The 21,471-nt window shown below is 44.5% G+C and overlaps 1 protein-coding gene across 6 annotated transcripts in view; it reads left to right on the plus strand.

Moving 5' to 3' along the window:
* Window positions 1-19,908, plus strand: part of LOC147456321 (uncharacterized) — a 30,598-nt gene extending 10,690 nt beyond the window's left edge. For 5 of the 6 annotated variants that reach the window (XM_086514836.1, XM_086514837.1, XM_086514835.1 and 2 more), the window contains 3 exons: window positions 16,716-16,832; window positions 17,327-17,386; window positions 17,988-18,603. In XM_086514836.1, the coding sequence (XP_086370962.1) occupies window positions 16,716-16,832; window positions 17,327-17,386; window positions 17,988-18,074 (264 nt within the window). In that variant the 3' untranslated portion in view covers window positions 18,075-18,603. Of the gene's footprint in view, window positions 1-16,715; window positions 16,833-17,326; window positions 17,387-17,987; window positions 18,604-19,162 lie in introns of those variants that run through there. The other variant, XM_086514834.1, reaches the window with a different exon arrangement.
* The last annotated feature ends 1,563 nt before the right edge of the window (window positions 19,909-21,471 follow it).

A 21,471-nucleotide genomic window follows, 5' to 3' on the forward strand; every position in this document is an offset into this window, starting at 1 on the left:
CTACAGGATCAGTTTTGACTTTGCCGGATTTGCAAAAGTCATTCGAAGTATATTGTGATGCTTGTGGTCGTAGTTTGGGTGCGGTCTTAATGCAAGAAGGCCATGTCATTGCCTATGAGAGCCGATTGTTTCAAGGCTGGAATTGACAGTACAGATTCATGAGAAAGAGCTTTTGGCGGTTATCCATGCTCTTACTCAGTGGCGACATTACTTACTCGGAGCCGATTTTACGGTCTTCACTGATCGTCAGAGTTTACGCTACTTCTTGTCACAGAAACAACTTTCGGAAAAGCAGATGTGGTGGGCTAACATCTTATTACAGTTTCACTTCGAGATTGTCCATGTACAGGGACATAAAAACTTGGCAGATGCTTTATCCCGGAAGCCGTTGGTCTTGGCTATTTCCACGATTCATCATAGAAGCTTTGAGGATATGGTCGATCATTACGCCACAGATCCAGATTTTTTTGATGTATTCAGTCGAATACAGAATGGGGAGGTAGTATCGGAATATTCCATACGGGGTGGCTACTTGATGAAGAAAACGATGTGCGTTACACAGCTGTTGAGGGAAAAGGTTCTAACTGAATGCCATTGTCCACCATTTATGGGTCACCGCGCTATTGATACCACCTTGAAAGGTGTGGAGCGTTACTTCTTTTGGCCGAGACTCAAGAATGATGTGGACGATTGTGTACGCAGTTGCTTGGTATGCCAGAAGGTCAAGTTTGACAGGCATAAAGCATAGGGATTGTTACAGCCTTTACCCATTCCCACCCGCCCCTGTGAAAGTATTGCTATGGATTTCATTTTTGATATCCCGAAGACACAAAGTGGGCACGATGGTATCTGGATTGTTATTGACATATTTAGCAAGCAAGCTCATTTAATTCCAGTGAAAGAAAACAGTCAAGCCGGATCATTTAGCGAGACTGTTCATTGCCCGGATATTCAGATTACATGGCATGCCTGAGACAATAGTCTCTGACAGAGATCCCCGATTCACGATGTGAGCGGGATGAAAACACACACAGCGCCTCTATAACGACCCGACACACACTCTTGGGAAGATACACACACACACACTATGGGGCACCATTCGGCTTACACAACACACCTGGCCGAGACAGGGAACACACCTCTGGAGTGAGAGGAGAGAGACTATCCACTTGCCCACTCCACACACACACACACACACACACACACACACACACACACACCCAAAAAACTCAGCTCAAAAGAGAAGAATTTCTGATGTTTAGATACAAATGAGCTTGGGCCAACACCAATGGGGCAAACAGCTCACACAATATAGGTAAAAGATACCAGATACAATCACAAACTGGAGCAGAAACTTCGCTCATAGAAGAAACTTACACAGAAAAACAGCAGGAAAAGAGTGAGGAATTTGGCAAAATGGACAGCGCCATCGTGTCCGGAACGGCCCAAAACCCCAGTCTACAATGTCAAAGTGCTCAAATCCGACCTCGGATGAGCAGTTTACGGCCAAAACAGGCTCCAAAATGAGCAAAAACACACCTGCGGCTGTTTCTCCTCTCTTCTCCACGTTTTTTCTGGTCTTCTTTCTGTTTTTTCAGTTCCCACACTTAGATTTATTAGTTGGGCACCCTTGGTCTTTTAGATGACCTCAAACGGATCCCGAACAGGCCAAAAACTGACCTTGCAGTGCATAGTTGTCACCTTTTTGCATCATTCGCACACCTGGCACTCAGCTTTTTTCCAATAATGCATCTCGCCACCACGTGAAGTGGCCCCAAAAAGTGGTCCTAATGATGACCTTTCTGCATAACTCTCACCAGAAAACACCCACGTGTCCGTCCTCATCCGCGTGCAAATATTGACTTCGTTCGCCCTCCTGACGCTACTAGATGCCATCTGACGCACTTGCTGACCTCACGTCGTCGGCCCGCGGATAGCTTCCTCGAGAAGTTTTACGCGCTACCAACTCCTCCTTATTGTAGAAAAAACACACTAGTATTGATAATAGTGAAAATCGCTGCACTATGTACATGCTGTCCTACCTGTACACATGTGGGCCCCACGTAACCACCTGGCTCTGGAAAATGGGCAATTCCTTATTTGATGCACCATGCATGTGTATGTACATATGCGCAATCCTTTGCTCCAAAAAACTCCTGACATAATTTGCCCATCCCCTAGCCTGCTAGAGCATTCATGCTCAGCAGCAGCAACACTAGTAGATGCTCATTCCACCAGGATCCCACACAAAAACACTTTGCATTCCCTGCATCAAGAGCTTAATCAAGCTTCCACCTGGTTCCGAAGGAAAACCTGTAGAGATGCCATATATCAACTTTGCATCAAGAAAACCATCAATTACTTTGGCGTAGACCTGCATGTGCAAATATATCTCCCTCTCCATAGCTGAGAGGTCTTCACTGATCATTTGTGTCATCAATTCTTGCTTCTTTGACAATTCGACCTTGGTTTGCATCAGCCCTTCAATCACTTCATAAGGCCCTTCACTTTCATCTTCAACTTCATTCGCAAATGCAACTAAACCAAACTCCTGGATTTCTTTGTCCATCGAAAGAAATGCAACATCAGCATCCTCATAACTGCTGGTAGTGCTATCACTGTCCTCATCTGTCACCGTGGAAGAGTCTTCATCACTAGACTCATCCTCATCTTCATAAAGCTCCTCTAATCGTTTCCTTGTGTCCATATTATAAAGCTTCTTGGTACCTGTCTTTCCATAGAGGCTAATCGTACCATGTCGCCAATCTTGAACAGCTCCCACTGCACGTAACCACGGTCTGCCCAGTATAATAGGATATGCTCCCAACCCTGCTGGCATCACATGAAAATCAACCACTGCCTTTGCATCATATGCCTCCACTTCTAAGCTCTTTACAACACCCAAGCATTTTACTTTTTGATGGTTTGCCAATCTGATCCGAAAACCTGACACCCCAGCCATTGTGAGACCCATCTTCTCAACGCATGAGTGTGTTATGACGCATATTTGGGCTCCGCCATCCACATAACCTTGTCCCAAATTTTTCCTTTTATGCCACACATCTACTAGTGGACAAATGTCTGGTAGCTCGTCCATTGCCAACACCTTCACTGAACCTCTCTCTGGCTCTTTCTCCATTGGGTTAACCATCCTCTTCCACTGTCGCTTTAGTTTAGGCACCATTTCTATAAGCTGCCCAAAAGTAACATTTGCCTTCTTGCTCGTCAGATCCTCCTTCAAGTCATAGCTTAATTGCCCATCCCCTAGTGGAAAATCTGAAACATGAAACTTTCGACGAGCTCTCCTTTTCCTCTTGGCCTTGACATCCTCGCCTTCATGGCTCTTTCCTTTCTTCTTACTAGGACCTGGGGCACTTCTTCCTTCCTTTTCCTCTGTGGTCCTCTTCCCAATAGGCATCACTAATGTATCCTCTAGCTTTGATGCCTTCTCCAAGGTGACTACACTTAGCACTTTTGTCTTTCCTTTTTCCTCCTGGGTCAGTCCACTGGTTCCTTCATCTCCCTTAATTTCGATGCCATAATCATTTGACCTAGTTAGCACCTGTCTTGGCAATGGATACATGTCTCTCCCCATCCTTGGTGGCTTATCACATTGCGGGCTGATGTGACCCAACTCTCCACAATTATAACATGTGGGCGTCTGCCTCCAAAACCTACCATTGCTTTGTCCAGCACCATTCCTAGGCCTTTCTTCACCTCCTGGCTGATTTGCAAACCTCCCTCGACCTCGATTATTTCCCACTTGACCTAGCATGTTTAGGCTGAGATTCTTCATCAAATCTACCATTTGCCTCATGTCTTGCCTTAGTTCATCATCTTGCACTGCTGTGGTGACCACTGTTGGCATAACCTGAGTAGTAACAGGAACCACTGGTTCATGATGAACCCCTGACATGCGCCCTTGTAAAGACTCTATAGGCTGAAATTCAGACCTCATTGGCAAAGACTCCACCCCTAACTGGCTCATTTTCCTCAACTTCCACTCTTTGTTCCTTGATACCTCTAGTGCATCTTCATATGTCCTAGGCTTCTTTAGCTCCACTCTCCAACGTATATTCTCCCAAAGACCAGCCAAGAACCTGTCCTTCTTCATCATGTCAGGCGGGGGTACCTGTGGTGCTAAAGCTTTGCACATTCGCTCCCATGCCAATGAAAACTTACGTATGTATGCATCTACTGGCTCACCTTCCTTTTGCACCAAAGCCTGTACTTCTTGCAACACCTTGTCAGGATCTTCTATCTTCACAAACTCCACTTCCAACCCATGTCGTAGATTGTCCCAACTCAACCTTACAGGTGGATCAGCCACACGCAACTCCTCTTCAAATGCTTTAGACCAAACTCGTGCATCACTCTTCAAACAAATTTGGAGAAGGCGTAACATTTGCGTAGGGTCATGAATCTGGTTGCTAATGCAGGCAACCTCCATCTTTTCCAAAAATTCTTCCACATCTTCATCACTTCTTCCATGAAACTCGGGATAAGAGAAAGCCATGGCTACCCAAGTTACAATGCTTTGAGAACCCCTTCGAACACACGTGCAAGAACCCAAAACTTTTGACTACCCAATCCCCAGAAACTTCAATGGAGCTCAACTTTAGATAAGGACAAACACATGCACATCAAATGAGTTTTCATAGTTGATCATCGGAATGACAACAGGCAAAGGACATTCCAGGATCTCTCTCAATCTCCTTGGCCCAAACATAAAGACTATACGCTGCTGGAAAAAGATCTTCCTGGACACATGAACATTAATCTGAATCCTTTGAGTTAAATGAAAAGGAGTGAACTGAGGGCCATTTTGATCATCCATTAAAGCCAACCATGAAGCTCCCAAGAAGGCACACCTGACTCAACCTCTGATTTTGCCAAAATTTCAGCAGCATAACAGCATAAATGGCTCAAAATACCAAAAAACCAGCCATCATCAACTTGGGAAAATTTCGACAGAGTTTCCCCAAAAGTAGAGTAGTAGGAACCCAAAATATAGACTGTCTATGTATGCATAAACTTCAGGTTTAGCATCCATAGGGGCTTGTACAAGGTCATGGACTTGATGAGAATCATTGCCATTTGCATCTCGATATGCATATGCGAGCTTGGTCTCATGCAATTGCTTGAGCACTATTAGATTTGTCGGCTTTTGGCTTGCTTGTGGAGATCATCTGAAACTTCTGTCCTTGATGATCTTCATAGAAGTATTTTTTTGCAGATTTTGATGGGATTTGGGTTAGCTTGTCAACAATAGAACCCGAGCATCAAGTAGGACTCACTAGTACATAGCCTATGGCGAGGTCACAAAAAGGGTGCTCCAGCTACCTGTATCACCGAAAGGATGTCTACATTTGAGAATCTCCCGGCTCAATAAAAACCTCACGCTATCGACCCTCACACGAAGGCTAATGCAAATCGCGTATAGTCAAGTCTCAGAAATGACTATCTTCCAGACCAAGTCTCAGAAATGGCTGGGACTGCCAAATACAACCAAGTATGGCTCCACAAATGCGTACAATGGCAGTTTCCACAAGTAACGTACAATCCAGCGGACAATGCGCTCAAATAGGCGCCAAGTGATGCATACCCACAACAACTGCAAGTGACATCACTGCTAGTATATCACTGTACTCCAGCTATGTGTACCTGTGTAAATCACTTGTACCTGTACCTGTCCCTGTAACCTATAACCTGTAATCTGCAACCTACAACCTGTAACCTGTAATCCCCAATCTCGAAGCTCGAAGCTCGAAGAAGAAGGTACTCGAAGAAGATCCTCCGTGGGGGCGCCAAAAGAATGGGAGCGGGATGAAAACACACACAGCGCCTCTATAACGACCCGACACACACTCTTGGGAAGATACACACACACACTATGGGGCACCACTCGGCTTACACAACACACCTGGCCGAGACAGGGAACATACCTCTGGAGTGAGAGGAGAGAGACTATCCACTTGCCCACTCCACACACACACACACACACACACACACACACACACCCAAAAAACTCAGCTCAAAAGAGAAGAATTTCTGATGTTTAGATACAAATGAGCTTGGGCCAACACCAATGGGGCAAACAGCTCACACAATATAGGTAAAAGATACCAGATACAATCACAAACTTGAGCAGAAACTTCGCTCATAGAAGAAACTTACACAGAAAAACAGCAGGAAAAGAGTGAGGAATTTGGCAAAATGGAAAGCGCCATCGCGTCCGGAACGGCCCAAAACCCCAGTCTACAATGTCAAAGTGCTCAAATCCGACCTCGGATGAGCAGTTTACGGCCAAAACAGGCTCCAAAATGAGCAAAAACACACCTGCGGCTGTTCCTCCTCTCTTCTCCACCTTTTTTCTGGTCTTCTCTGTTTTTTCAGTTCCCACACTTAGATTTATTAGTTGGGCACCCTTGGTCTTTTAGATGACCTCAAACGGACCCCGAACAGGCCAAAAACTGACCTTGCAGTGCATAGTTGTCACCTTTTTGCATCATTCGCACACCTGGCACTCAGCTTTTTTCCAATAATGCATCTCGCCACCACGTGAAGTGGCCCCAAAAAGTGGTCCTAATGATGACCTTTCTGCATAACTCTCACCAGAAAACACCCACGTTGTGTCCGTCCTCATCCGCGTGCAAATATTGACTTCGTTCGCCCTCCTGACGCCACTAGATGCCATCTGACGCACCTGTTGACCTCACGTCGTCGGCCCGCGGATAGCTTCCTCGAGAAGTTTTACGCGCTACCAACTCCTCCTTATTGTAGAAAAAACACACTAGTATTGATAATAGTGAAAATCGCTGCACTATGTACATGCTGTCCTACCTGTACACATGTGGGCCCCACGTAACCACCTGGCTCTGGAAAATGGGCAATTCCTTATTTGATGCACCATGCATGTGTATGTACATATGCGCAATCCTTTGCTCCAAAAAACTCCTGACATAGAGTTTGTTTTGGAAGGCTATTTGGAGAACATTTGCACACGGTTGCAGTTCTCGTCATCTTTCCACCCGCAGACAGATTGGCAATTTGAGATTGCAAATTCAGTCGTATTGGATTTATTGAAGTCTTACTTTTTTTTTATCAGAAGACTAAATGGGAAAAGTTTTTACCCTTGGTGGAATTTGCCTACAATAACACGATCCACTCTTTGACGGGGAAGGCGCCATTTGAGATTATTAAAGGTGCTATGAAGGTTCCACCCTTCCTAAGCACGAAAGATAAGATTTTTGAAGCCGACCAGTACACGAGGGACTTCGACACTACTTTTACCAAGGTCCGGGAGGCTTTAGCAAAATCTGTCACAAAACGGGAGCGTACACGAGCACTTAGAAAATCTGAAAATTATAATTCTTTGAAAACATGAGAGAAGGGAGAAGATCGACACAGTATTGGGGACCAGAAGATGGGCTGGTCCCCCCCCGTAAAGAGTATTCTTTTATTCAGGGAGAATTCTTATACAAGCACGAGAACCCGAGGAAACCCCTCCGTTCTGTAATCTTAGACCCGAAGGTCGTGCTTTCCCGTAAAGGGCTTGGGCACAAGGCCGTTCCTTCCCGTAAGGGACTTAGGCGCGAAGCCGTACTTTCCCGTAAGGGACTTAGGCGTGAAGCCGTACTTTCTCGTAAGGGACTTAGGCGTGAAGCCGTACTTCCCGCGAAGGGCCTTCCCGTGAGACGAGAGATTCCTACAAAACAAACCACACAAAGCAACAATTCTCAAAGTGTATCAACACCTTATACCTGTCGCTTCTTTCTCGGAGAATCAACCTCCGTACTTAGTCGTCACGCGAATACTTGCAGTTTTCGTCGCCAGACTCTGCTCCAAAACCCTAGCGCTGGTGCTTTTCTACTGCTTCTGGCTCTCCCAAAACTGAACGCTGGCTTACCCTTTTATAGGGTCTGGCACCTGGCAGGAATAGGGGTCCAAAAGCAGAGCTTGGCGCTCCTAGAGAGAGGAGAGAGAAAATCGTGTTTTCTAGAGAGAGGAGAGAGAAAGATCGCAATTCAGCCCCCTACCTTAGTTTTTTAGCGCTGGCTTTTTTTATAAGAGCCTTGCTTGGTTTATTTTATTAATAAAGGGGCCGGTCACTTTTAAGTGACCGGTCACTTTATAAAATAAAGTGTGAACCTGTTCAAACTTTAAAAACTCACTCAGTTAGTGAAAACAATGCTACACAGACACATTCCAGGTGTCCCCGGGTGCAGGACACGACACAGATGCAATGCAGACACAGACTCCTTGCGGGAAAACATCTGTCCTCCCGCGACTGTTCTTGCTTTTCGTAAAAAGCTTCATTGAACCCATCTTTATTCTTGTGCTTGCGTTCTTACGCGTATTTTCTTACTCAGTTCGGATTTCCTCCTTAGCCTACAGAATGCCCCCTTTCTGATGCACCCGTCACCCATCATGTGACGCATTAGGGGCACTCGTAACCCGGCCCTTTCCACCGAACTTACGGAAACTCCTTCGCGATGTTTACCGTCACCCATCAAATGACACATCAGAGTTGTCCGTTCCTGATGGCATTTCCTGTAGCTACAATCTTTTAACAGTTCTTAGGGTACACATTAAAATATCCTAATTTCATAAAAAGAAATTAATCATTAAAAATAAGAAATAGTCCAATTAGCAACATCCCTCTGGCTTCTAAACAGTTGACCTCAATTGTAGTGCTTGGACATATACCTCCAATATCTCGGGATAAGCTGCTAATTCCTCCTGAGTCATCCACTGAGTATCTAAGTTGGAATAATTCTTGAACTTAACCAAATACTTCCGTGTTATCTTTCCGGACTTAAGGGGCCGCTCCTGATGACTTACAATCTGCTCCGGTTGGAGTATTTCTTCTGTTTCCTCAACCTCAGGAGGTTCCTCAGCACTTGGCTGACTCGGAGGCGGTCGCACATACGGCCGGAGTAAACTGACATGGAAAGCATTGTGGATCCTCCAATTAGGCGGTAGCTCTAATCGGAATGTAACATCATTCACCTGCTCAGTGATATTAAACGGGCCATAATAACGGGTAGAAAGTTTTACCACCTTCCCCTTATGAGATGCTTGTTTCTTAAGTCTTGCTTTCTCAAACTTGAGTAAGACTAAGTGCCCGACCGTTGAGTCGAGATTCCTCCTGTGCTTGCCTGCAGCTTTCTTATGCTTTTCTTGAGAGCGTAGAATAGCTCTCCTCACTTGCCCGTAGGTGGTGTCCAAATCCCGGACAAATTCGTCAGCTGCGAAAATCTTATCCTTAGTTAAAAGGATAGGTGGAAGCAAAGGCTTACCATAAAGTATCTCAAAAGGTGCTTTCCCCGTCGATGAGTGTATGGTATTGTTATACGCATACTCGACAAGAGGCAAATATTTCTCCCAGTCAGATTGCCGGTCTGACACATAAGCTTTTAACATATCCAATACTGTGGAATTGGCTATCTCACTTTGCCCGTCCGTTTGAGGATGGTAGGCAGATGAAAAATTCAGCTTTGTACCAAGATTATCCATCAAGGCACGCCAAAAATTTCCTTTCATGCGAGGATCTCGATCGCTCACAATAGACTTAGGCATTCCATGATGCTTAAAGATCTGTGCCAGAAAGACCCTAGCCATATGATCTGCTTTGATCGTTTTCTTGACTGGCATGAAGTGTGCTTGCTTGCTAAACCTGTCCACAATGGTCCATATCGCGTCATTTCCAGTCTGAGTTCTAGGGAGGTCCATGATGAAGTCCATGGCAATACTTTCCCAAGGTTCATTAGGCACAGGCAAAGGTTGTAGCAACCCATGCGTCTTATGCCGATCATACTTAACTTTCAAGCATTCCCTGACATACTTATCAATGTCTGCTTTAAGGCTTGGCCAAAAGAAATATCTTTCCATTGCTAAGGTCGTAGGGAGAATACCCCGATGACCGGCATAAGGTGAAGCGTGTGCTTCATCCATGATCTTCTTTCTTAGTGGTTCCGCCACACATATGGCCTGATGGTGGTAGAGATAACCGTCCCGAATGGAATAGGGAAACTCATTCTCTCCACGATGTAGCTTTCCCCAAATGGTGGAGAAGTCTGGATCATTCGGATATAAATCCGGTAGTGCTTCTAATTCTTGGTGATACACCGAGGTGATAGCGTTCACCCTTGGTCGCCTAGACAATGCGTCTACGACTACATTCTTACTCCCAACCGTGTGAAGGATCTGGAAGTGAAACATAGACAAAAAGTTTGCCCACCTCATCTGCTTCTCAGATAGTTTCCTTTGCATAAGAAAATACCGCAAACTCTGGTGATCAGTCTTGATCACAAAATCCGCTCCTAGAAGATAGTGCTTCCAGTTGGATAAGGCGTGAATCACAGCCGAGAGTTCCTTTTCGTAGATTGATGCATGCAACTCTGCATCCTTAAGCCGTCTGCTTTCGTATGCCACTGCATGGCCTTCTTGGTTTAACACTGCTCCGATGCAATCACCTGAAGCATCGCAGTGAACCTCAAATGGTTTCCTTAAGTCAGGCACTACCAAAATAGGTCCATGGCTTAGCAAGTACTTGAGCCGATCAAAAGCTCCTTGTTGTCTCGATCCCCATCTGAAAGGAATCTTCTTCTTTGTTAAATCATGAAGGGGTCCTGCTACATGAGCAAATCCTCGGACAAACCTTCGATAATATGAACATAATCCCAAAAAGCTACGTACATCATGTACCGTAGTAGGAATAGGCCAATCTTCGACCACTCGGATCTTGGCAGGATCCATACTCACTTGATTGTGAGAGACTATATGGCCGAGATAGTGTATCTCAGAGAGAAAGAACTCGCTCTTCTTTGCATTCACATGCAACTCATGCTTTCGCATTTCTTGAAACACTAAGTCCAAGTGCTTCCGATGTTCCTCTTCTGACTTAGAGAAGATGAGTATGTCGTCAAAGAATACTCCCGTAAAAGCTCGATACGAGCTGAAAATGCGGTCCATCATGCGATTGAACGTCGCAGGAGCATTGGTCAAGCCGAAAGGCATTACCAAAAATTCATATAGTCCAAAGGTTGTGCGGAAAGCAGTCTTATGGACATCCTCAGGGGCAATCCGTATCTGATGATACCCACTCTTTAAGTCTATGCGACTAAAGACACTTGCACCTTGAAACTTATCAAGTATATCATCAATCCGAGGGATCGGAAAGCGACTCTTGATCGTGATCTTGTTTAAAGACCAATAGTCTATGCACATTCGAAACGTGCCATCTTTCTTCTGCACCAGTAGAACTGGAGAGCAGTAGGGTGAAGCACTGGGCCGTACTAACCCTTTCTCTAGAAGCTTGTTGACTTGCTTCAAAATTTCCTCTTGCTGAGCAAGACTCACCCGATAAGGGGGTTGATTGGGAGGCGAGCTACCCGGTATGAGATCTATGTGGTGATCTTCCGGGCGTACCGAAGGGAGTTCATCAGGAAGTGTTTCCGTGAAACAATCCTTGTACTTTTCAATAAATTGAAGATGCTTAGTTTCCAGACTAGAGAGAGAGTCTCTACTAGTTTTATCCGTTGCAAAAATTAAGTAAGCAAGAACACACTTCGTCATTTCTTTCTTAATGGAGATATGGCTTACAATTGGGAACTGCCAATCTCCTGCATCAGCTTGAATCTTTATTTTCTTACCCCCATGATCAAAAGTGAGGGTCTTTTCCACATAGTCGGGAATAGGTGTCATGTGGAAGTGCCATGGCATGCCCAAGATGATATCACATCTCTCGATGGGTGCCATCAAAAATGATTCGAGGTCCTTGTACTCGCCAATCCGAAGATTGAGCTGTCCTTGCACAGGAGTTGCATTGGTTGTCAACCCCTCGAATGCCGATCCGGATGTAACCGGTGTGCCAAACTGAGCCGGTGTAAGGCACAAACGTTCTGCAGTATCCAGGGAGATGAAGTTATCCGTGGATCCTGGATCATAAAGAATCAGTACTCGCTGGTTGTTCAAAGACCCCCAGCCCTTCAGAAGTTGACGCTTCCCTTTCTCAGATTCTGTGTTTCCTTGAACATTTGGGATTGAGTTCGAACTTGGTGGTGCGGGTTTCTTCCTTGCTTTCTCTGGCCTCGTAGAGGCTTGCTCTTGCCGTTGCTACTTTAGCGGGCAATCCGGTTTCATATGTCCTTTCTCGCCACAGTAGAAGCATCTTCCTTCCTCTCTGAAAGTTTGAAGTTGAGTAGGAGAAAGGTACTTAGTTCGCTTGCCAGTGCCCTCTGGCTTCTTAGAATGTTCATCGTCTCTAGATGGAGGACGTTTTCTTCCTTGGCCCCCATGGTCATCGTAGACCCCTCTTTGCCTTGCACGGTAAGTGCTATGCTCCATCTTTCTGGGCGTCCCAGTTGAGTGCAAATCCTCAGCGATGATTGCTGACTCCATCATCCTTTGAAGAGTATCATGCGGATACACCTTCATACTCTTTCGAAGCTGCGGTTGGAGACCCGCTTCGAATTTTCTTTTCTTTTCCTCGTCGGCAATCTTCATGAAGGGAGTGACCTTCAAAAGAACTGACCAATACTTGTCCACATAAGTCGTTACTCTTTCATGTTCCTTCTGGGCAAGCCAGTCCCATTCCTTCCGTATGTCCTGCTCAAAGTCAGGTGGAAGAAATTGTTCATAAAATTCAGATTTGAAGCTCTCCCAAGTTCTTGCTTGAGAACCTTCCAGAATCTTGGCTAACCACCAATTACTTGCCGTTTCCTTGAGGTGCATCCCCACATGGCGTAATTTGGATTTTTCTGTGAAGTGCCCATTGGTAAAGGCGACTTCAAACTGTCTGATGAAGGACAGTGCTTTGGAGATGTCTCTCCGTCCGTTGTATGTTTCGAACTTTATGTCCTTGTCGCCTGATTTGAAGACTCTCATGCGATGTTGAGACTTGCGACCTTGCTTCTTGAATCGAGGCTTATCTTTAGGTTGATGTAGGGTAGTGGTAGTAGTAGTTGCTTCCTTCTTCTGACGAGATGATCGAGAAGTAGAAGTATAATCAGGAGAGTAAGATGGAGATGAGATAGAGATGTCCTTGCTCTCGTCTAGCAAAGAGAGCGCTTTTTTCTGGCCTTTCCTTGAAGTAGGCCGTTCATTCCGATCCGAAGATCCTTCGTGCACCTCGGCACGTTCTTCTTCTCTTGCCTCCTGTGGTCTCACGCCAACAGTGTTGTCTGGATGCTTGGCTGCATCAGTTCCATTCGTTTTCTTCATTCCACCCAAAAGCTTTTGGACGTCTGGCAATAGTAAGATTTGTTGCAACTCTGCAAGCTGAGCTTGCACTTGTTGAAGCTCCTCTTCAACGCTTCTCCCTTGGCTCGACATGGTTCTTCCCGGAATCGTCCTTCTTTGCAAAGAAAGAGAGGAGACCGAACTCTGATACCACTGTCACAAAACGGGAGCGTACACGAGCACTTAGAAAATCTGAAAATTATAATTCTTTGAAAACATGAGAGAAGGGAGAAGATCGGCACAGTATTGGGGACCAGAAGATGGGTTGGTCCCCCCCCGTAAAGAGTAATCTTTTATTCAGGGAGAATTCTTATACAAGCACGAGAACCCGAGGAAACCCCTCCGTTCTATAATCTTAGACCCGAAGGTCGTGCTTTCCCGTAAAGGGCTTGGGCACAAGGCCGTTCCTTCCCGTAAGGGACTTAGGCGCGAAGCCGTACTTTCCCATAAGGGACTTAGGCGTGAAGTCGTACTTTCCGTAAGGGACTTAGGCATGAAGCCGTACTTCCCGCGGAGGGCCTTCCCGTGAGACGGGAGATTCCTGCAAAACAAACCACACAAAGCAACAATTCTCAAAGCGTATCAACACCTTATACTTGTCGCTTCTTGCTCGGAGAATCAACCTCCGTACTCAGTCGTCACGCGAATACTTGCAGTTTCCGTCGCCAAACTCTGCTCCAAAACCCTAGCGCTGGTGCTTTTCTGCTACTTCTGGCTCTCCCAAAACTGAACGCTGGCTTACCCTTTTATAGGGTTTGGCACCCGGCAGGAATAGGGGTCCAAAAGCAGAGCTTGGCGCTCCTAGAGAGAGGAGAGAGAAAATCGTGTTTTCTAGAGAGAGGAGAGAGAAAGATCGCAATTCAGCCCCCTGCCTTAGTTTTTTAGTGCTGGCTTTTTTTTCTAAGAGCCCTGCTTGGTTTATTTTATTAATAAAGGGGCCGGTCACTTAAAAGTGACCGGTCACTTTATAAAATAAAGTGTGAACCTGTTCAAACTTTAAAAACTCAATCAGTTAGTGAAAACAATGCTACACGGACACATTCCAGGCGTCCCCGGGTGCAGGACACGACATAGATGCAAATGCAGACACAGACTCCTCGCGGGAAAACATCTGTCCTCCCGCGACTGTTCCTGCTTTTCGTAAAAAGCTTCATTGAACCCATCTTTATTCTTGTGCTTGCGTTCTTACGCGTATTTTCTTACTCAATTCGGATTTCCTCCTTAGCCTACGGAATGCCCCCTTTCTGATGCACCCGTCACCCATCATGTGACGCATCAGGGGCACCCGTAACCCGGCCCTTTCCACCGAACTTACGGAAACTCCTTCGCGATGTTTACCGTCACCCATCAAATGACACATCAGAGTTGTCCGTTCCTGATGGCATTTCCTGTAGCTACAATCTTTTAACAGTTCTTAGGGTACACATTAAAATATCCTAATTTCATAAAAAGAAATTAATCATTAAAAATAAGAAATAGTCCAATTAGCAACAATCTCAGGAAAGACACAAGAAGGCAACAGATTGACACCGTTGCGATTGAAATTAAAGGAAGACGATTGGGTGCTCTTGCGTTTTGAGAAGGCACGCCTGAGAAAGAAAAAGGGAAAGGAGTGGCTTTTTCCAAAGCTTAGCATGAGATACTATAGACCTTTTGAGATAAAAAAAGATAAGTGATGTCTCCTTTAGATTGAAGCTGCCCGATACTTGGAGAATTCACAATGCTTTTCATGTGAGTCTCTTGAAGCCTTTTAAAGGCGATGTGCCCGATGATGGGGAGCCAGATGAGCAACCGGAAGTGGAAGAAAGCGAGAGAAATGTAATCACTGGCGTAGAAGCGATCGATCCGAGAAAGATTCACTCCTCCTACTCTTCGGTCAGAGCAAGAGAAAGACAAGCTGTCTGGGGGCCGCACAAAGCCTGTATGTTGCCAAACATGAGAAACCCTCAAGTTCATACATAGACGCTCCCAAGCTGCCAACTCAGCCCGGTGCATAGTAGCATGGTTACCTCCAATCTTGTCCGAGGGGTCCTCCAACATGTTGAAGTCTCGAGGCAAAAATGGCACTCACCCTGAGCTCACCCCTAGTTCATCCGCCTCGTGGGGTGTCTAACCCAAGACCTCTCGGTTGTCATACGAATGCCCTACCACCACGCTAGCGCGTGTCGCTACCCATTTTGGCATGGTACATGCTCACACACTAGTTTACCTGCCCCTAGTTCACCCCTAGTTCACTAAACGATCCGACGGCTGAGATTAAAGCTTCCCCCCCACCCCACCCCCCCCCCCCCCCCCCCCAAAAAAAAAAAAGGGTCCCTAGATCCCTTCTGGACCATATCTCCGTGCCAGATAGTGACGAGGCTCTCCCCCCTCTATAGAGAGCAATTTTCCTCTTCTCCCTTGTAGCCTTGATTTCTGGCATCAGCATGTGTGCAATTTGCGTTCAAGTGAGGTCATCGCCCAAAAGTACCCTAATTTTTAAAGAATTGGTTTCAAGAACTCTCTCCTAGTTTCCATAGTAGGGAAATGTAAAATGAGTGGTATTTGCTTTGAACTTCCTTCCCCACCGTTTCCTTTCTTCCCCACTCTCCATGCACAGTGTGTATGGCTTCGGAAATGCCCATGTGTTTCAAGAATTCTTTCACTTCTTCTTCCACATTTCCAATGTCCTTAAGACCTATAACACGCACATGAAGGGCTCTAGTCTTCCTCTTTTGCTCTTCCTCAATGGTCAATATTGATTATGTTGGTTGTTGGTGTAGCTTCAACCATCTTTGCTTTTCCCTTCTTTCCAATCTCAATCCATTCTTCAGCTTCAGCAACCTTCTTTTGTGTTTTGGTGAGGACATCCGCCCATGAAGAGGTTGTTCTTGACTTTTGTTCTTCCTCTTCCTGGAGAATTTTCACTTGTTTTCTGATCTTCTTGAATTCTTTAATCACCAAGGGCTGAATTTCCCCCTCCTTTCCAAGAATACTTTTGCTCTTACAAGCTTCTAGTTCTCCCTTAAGCTCTTCAATCAATGTATTTTTTGCACTTCACGCTTTTCCATATTTGATTTCCACAACTCACTAGCAGCAATAGCTTCATCATAACTTGCATTACTTGCACCTCTGCCCTCACAATAGCTTGCATCTCCCCTTTCAGTGCCATGCACATCTCATTAGACTTACCGAGCATCTCTTTGTCCGGCTCTTTCCTCATATGTGCATACATTTCTATAATTCTCCATAGCTGCATACATCTCTTTCTCAATGTGTTCTATCATAAGGTTCAACTTCGTCTTAAACATCACGTGTACCTTCTCAAACATTAGGTCATCCTTTACCCTGGATACTTTCCCTGCTCTGAGAGAGAGAGAGAGAGAGAGAGAGAGAGAGAGAGAGAGAGAGAGAGAGAGAGAGAGAGAGAGAGAGAGAGAGAGAGAGAGAGAGAGAGAGAGAGAGAGAGAGAGAGAGAGAGATCTGTGCAGAATCCACTGCCTGAGGAAGAAATTAAAAAAAGAGTTGAAACCATCGTGCTTCGTACTCGCAAGAAGCACAAGCCCAAAGATGATATTGATTGGCACTTCAGAGAAGTCGGCAATTATGTAAGTTCTTTAGATTTGAAATTGCTACGCATTGCAAGCATGCAGATGTTTTTTTTTGTGTTGCTTGTGGAAGGACAAAACAGGTCAATATGTTGCAAGAAAGTGAAGTGTTTGCATCCAATGCAACAGCCACTGTCCACACCAACTGCTTAAACACTCCAGGCATTTTGGATAGATGTGTGTTTGAATGTGTATCCTTTGGATTGTGATGTTTTGTGTATATTATGTGTCAGTGATCTTCATAGACCAACGATGCATGTGTTAAGGATATATCGTGTAAAATGCACAAGCGGCACAAGTTTTTTGCAAGGGCCGCCCCCCCCTTGAGCTCTGCACATTTGAATTAATACTACTCTCAAAGGCTGCGTACAGTTTGTATGGTGCATTGTTGCAAAAATGCTGGAGCCCCTTTTAAGAATTTACAGCTCTTCTGGAAAAGGGAGCGGCCATTTTACTTTGTCGACAGTCTTTGCAGATTCTTTTTTTTTTTTCAGCATGTGAAGGATGAAGAGATTCAAAAGCTATACAAGGAATATTTGAGATTGTATCATCCGGTAAGCCTACACCCCCCCATGCTGTTTTTACATAGAATGAACTGATGACTTCCCAAGGACTCTTTTCAAAAAGTTTCTTATTCTTTACCTTTTTCCTAATAGTCTATATACAGCACCTTTGTCCACATTGAGGGTAGATGTCAGAGATCACTGCCACTTATTTTGTCCCTCATTTTTTTTTATCACACGGTTCTAGGTGAGGCACACAGCTTGTCACCCATCTATGTCGCAGCAAAAGTGTCATGAAGGGTAATCTCTTGAAATAATGCGCTTGGTGCTGTTTTGAACATTAGATTACAATTCATGAGATTGTTTTGCAGATGCTATTGTGTAAATTTGACATGGAGGGTGAGACACAGTACTAGGAGACATGAATGCTAAACCTCTTGAGGGCCAAAGGAGTTTCATATGTAAGGGTTGGAGGTTGGGGGGTGCAATCTGGATTAGCCACAAGGCCTTAGCAGTATCTTTGTACATGGAGAGGGGGACAGAAGTTGGCCCACTTAATCAAGGCTATCAAATTAAAAAGTCTTTTGCAAGTTTCTCGTTGTCATCTTTCAAGTCTCATGAAAACGGCATGTTGTGATCTACTTGAAATCAGGAGCAGGCAGGGGATGAAGTGCCAGCAAGCAAGAAAGAGGAGAACGGTGAGACGAGGAAGGGATCAGATCATGATAACAAAAGATAATACTAGCTTCATCACCCTGGTAGCCATACCTGGTACTGCCTAGTAGGTAATACAGGTGGCTAAGGATTATTCAATCAGTGCTCGTCGACCAGTTGCACGGTTTGTTTGAAATTGGAAATAACATAAATATTAGGCTGTTTGTGGCTCTTCTACAGTTACTTTCCATTAGTGGTAGGTTTAGAGATGTTGCAGATAGAACTGTGGACAATATTTCTCCAAGGACATACTGTTGCGGCAGCATTCGAACGATGGTCCCTAGAACATGCTGCGTGAACCCCTGTGACATCTTTCTCTTACAGTATTCAGCTTCTGTAATCTTCAGTCTTTGGGCCAAATACTTGTCTCTTGTACATTCAAACATTGCGTTCTATAGTCCTCGTACTTCTATTGGCTACTTAAAGGATAATTGTAAGATTTCTCATGTTGTGTAAATATCAACATATGGTGAGGCAAGTGTTGAAAATAAATTTTTTTATCATCATATGTAAGAAAAACTTATGGAAAAGTTAAGTGGATGAATGAAGTGAAAGGACTTGAGTGGCAGCAATGTTTGATTTTGACCCCTTGATCGAGAATTAGGGTTTCTTATTTTCTGTTGTTGCAAATGATGGTGGGCATGAAATGTGCAGGGTTGGGCAACATGGGGAAGCTGTCTCCATGGCTTGCGGGCCCCTTGTGGGTGTAAAAAGTACAGCAATGTACAGTTGTAAATATAGATATGTATAGATATAGATTTTTCCTTCCTTTCTTATGGTGATGCTCCCCAAATATAAAATGTTTTTGGCTTTCTAAAACAAGCCTTAGTGAAGAAGGAAGTCAGGCATACATTTGATGTGAAGTATGAAATTTTCTTTGTTATTTTAGTTTGTAAAAGAGTCCTTTCATTTAAGAGCCTCATATGGGTCCATTTCATTCGATTGTCTTGAAGTGCGAATGTGAAAGGCGTGTTTTTGCAAAGTTGAGTATGTTATGCCATCCTGCACTTTTCCTTCAGTTGACTGATCAAAAAATGTTCAAAGTTCTGACTAGCCTTTAAAATAACAAGCTCCACCGTATAATATAACTTCTCGTGTTTTGTCCATTGGCAGCAAAGAAGTGAAGTTTTCGTATCCCATACAGAAGTATTACACCGTTGCAGATCGGCATATCGCGTATACATTGGCTTGGGATGCAGGGGTTGTGTTTTGGACAAAGAGCCAAATACGTATGTATTTTGTTCAATAAGAGTAAACTTCATTGGTTTACTGGAGGACAGTAAGAAGAAAGAGATGAACAGACCACTCAAGAGGGGGTTACTTCAGCAATTATTTAGCAGAAGGAAAGAATGCAACGCTGTGGGGCAGTAGCTGTGCTTGCACAAGGGGTTAAAGCTAGAGTTCTTGGGCCAACCCTTCATGATGTGACAAGCTGGGGAGGGTGGCTTCAAGAAGACAGTAGCTGTGCAGTTTTGCAAGTAGATCACATGAGTGTGAGGACGGCCTTCAAGGTTTCTTGTAGAGGGCCACGGCCCCCATAAGGATCAGAAGGTCCCATTTGTGGGTGAAGAGGGTCCCATTTGTGGGTGAAGAGATTGGATGGGCAAGGCAATTTTTTTTTTGTTTTCCCTTAAAAGAGAGGGATGGCCTATATTCTCCAAAGAATATGGGCCTTTGGTCCCATGGCATGCCTTTGTTGATATGTAGATGCCCAATGATTACTTTTGTTGTGTGATAACAGTACTTTTGGGGAGGAAAAGAATAGTTAGTATACCAGGTGTTCTAAGGTACAAAAGTGGTATTGGATTCACAAAATCTGCGGACCTTGATTAATACGGGCACTCAAGATTGATAAGGCCTCTAACTCTCCACATTGATGTCAATAAGTTCTTAGGCATGTGCCTAGAGATTAACCTTTGAAATGCCAAGAATTCCCAAAGCTTTTATATGTGAGTGTGCATCAGCTCATGGACTATTTGTAACTCATCCCGATTTTTCCTTGGAATGGGCTTGCCTTATCTTCATGTCGATAGGCATTCTCTCCGTCTTATCAATTCATCAAATTCTTACACTCTTTGCCCTTTTTCCCTTTTTCCTCCTTTTTTTTTTTTTTGTTTTGTATGTGCTTGATTCTATTTGTCTCCCTGATTGTGTTTTATTTGTGTGTATTCTATTTGTCTCCCTGATTGTGTTTTATTTGAGTGTATTCTATCAATTTTTCTTTTGGATGTGTGAGTTCAATTTGAATGTGAGGGGTGGGTATGTAGAGCATGTTTTGATAGTGTTGTTTTGATTTTGCATGTGTGATTATGTTTTTGCTTTGTTTGTACTCCTTTCATGTTCTTTTTTCTTTGTTTTTGCTTCTGATTTTGCTTGTTGCTTTTTATTTTGCTTGTCCGCGGACTTGGTGTGCATGGTCTGCATGGGGTTTGTTCTCTATTCTCTCTACCAGGTCTTTCGCGTTTGGAAATCTTTGGCTGGCCTTCCCTTTACCATCTCCTTGGAGAAAGAGTCTCAACATTTACAGATTATAGCAGGAACCTTCAGCAAGTGGATCATCCTCTCCAATGCCTAAATACTCCTAAGCTACTCCAATTGAGTGTTCCTAGTGGTTCTTTCTTTTGAACTCTATTCGGTTGCTTGTTACCTCTCATCAATTGCTACCCTTTTCCTAATCTTCCTTAGCTCTATCATTGTAGATGGTACTAGCTGGTAGGTTTTCGACCTCAACTTCTAGCTGATGCATTAGGTAGCTATGCAAGTTGCTGGTGTCCTTTTGTTACTCTTGGATATTTGGAGTACAACTTCAAAGAGAACTTTTGCTATGGAATGCTAATCCTAGGTATGGCTAGGGTCATTGTGCATCAGGAGCCAAGGGCTGTTGTTTGAAGCAAAATTCTACGAAGGCATGAAATCAACATATCTTGAAAGCAATTTGGTAATCTTTACCAACAAGTATGCAACATATTATATGCACACATCCAGCACTCTCGGGAGATTATTTACATCAAATTTCACAAAGTTTGAACCATCAAAAGGCCTAATTGAAGAACTACTCAGGTAAAGCTCTTGCCGGGTTTTTGTTGGGGGGGGGGGGGGGGGACTCACCAAATCCTCCGGCCATTTGGATCACAAAAGAAAACTCAATATAATTAATAACTGTCAAGGTCCAGGGGTTGGGGGCAGGCGATTCCAGCAAACTCAATATACTCAATTAGCATTATTTAACTGTCAAAGTCCAGGGTCGTGGGGCCAGCGATCTTAGCCCTCCAATCTGCATGCTCTTATTTGCAGAATCGGCACTGCAGTCGACAGATCTGCAACATGTCAGTAGGCAGAACGTGCATGGCTTGCACACCAATCAACGCCTCCCAACTCAGCAGGCGGAATTTCAAGCACATCAACATGCGGAATTTGCTACA

Source organism: Adiantum capillus-veneris, chromosome 6 (genome assembly GCF_014529385.1).
Source record: "Adiantum capillus-veneris isolate H3 chromosome 6, ASM1452938v2, whole genome shotgun sequence".
In the NCBI taxonomy this organism is placed as follows: domain Eukaryota; kingdom Viridiplantae; phylum Streptophyta; class Polypodiopsida; order Polypodiales; family Pteridaceae; genus Adiantum; species Adiantum capillus-veneris.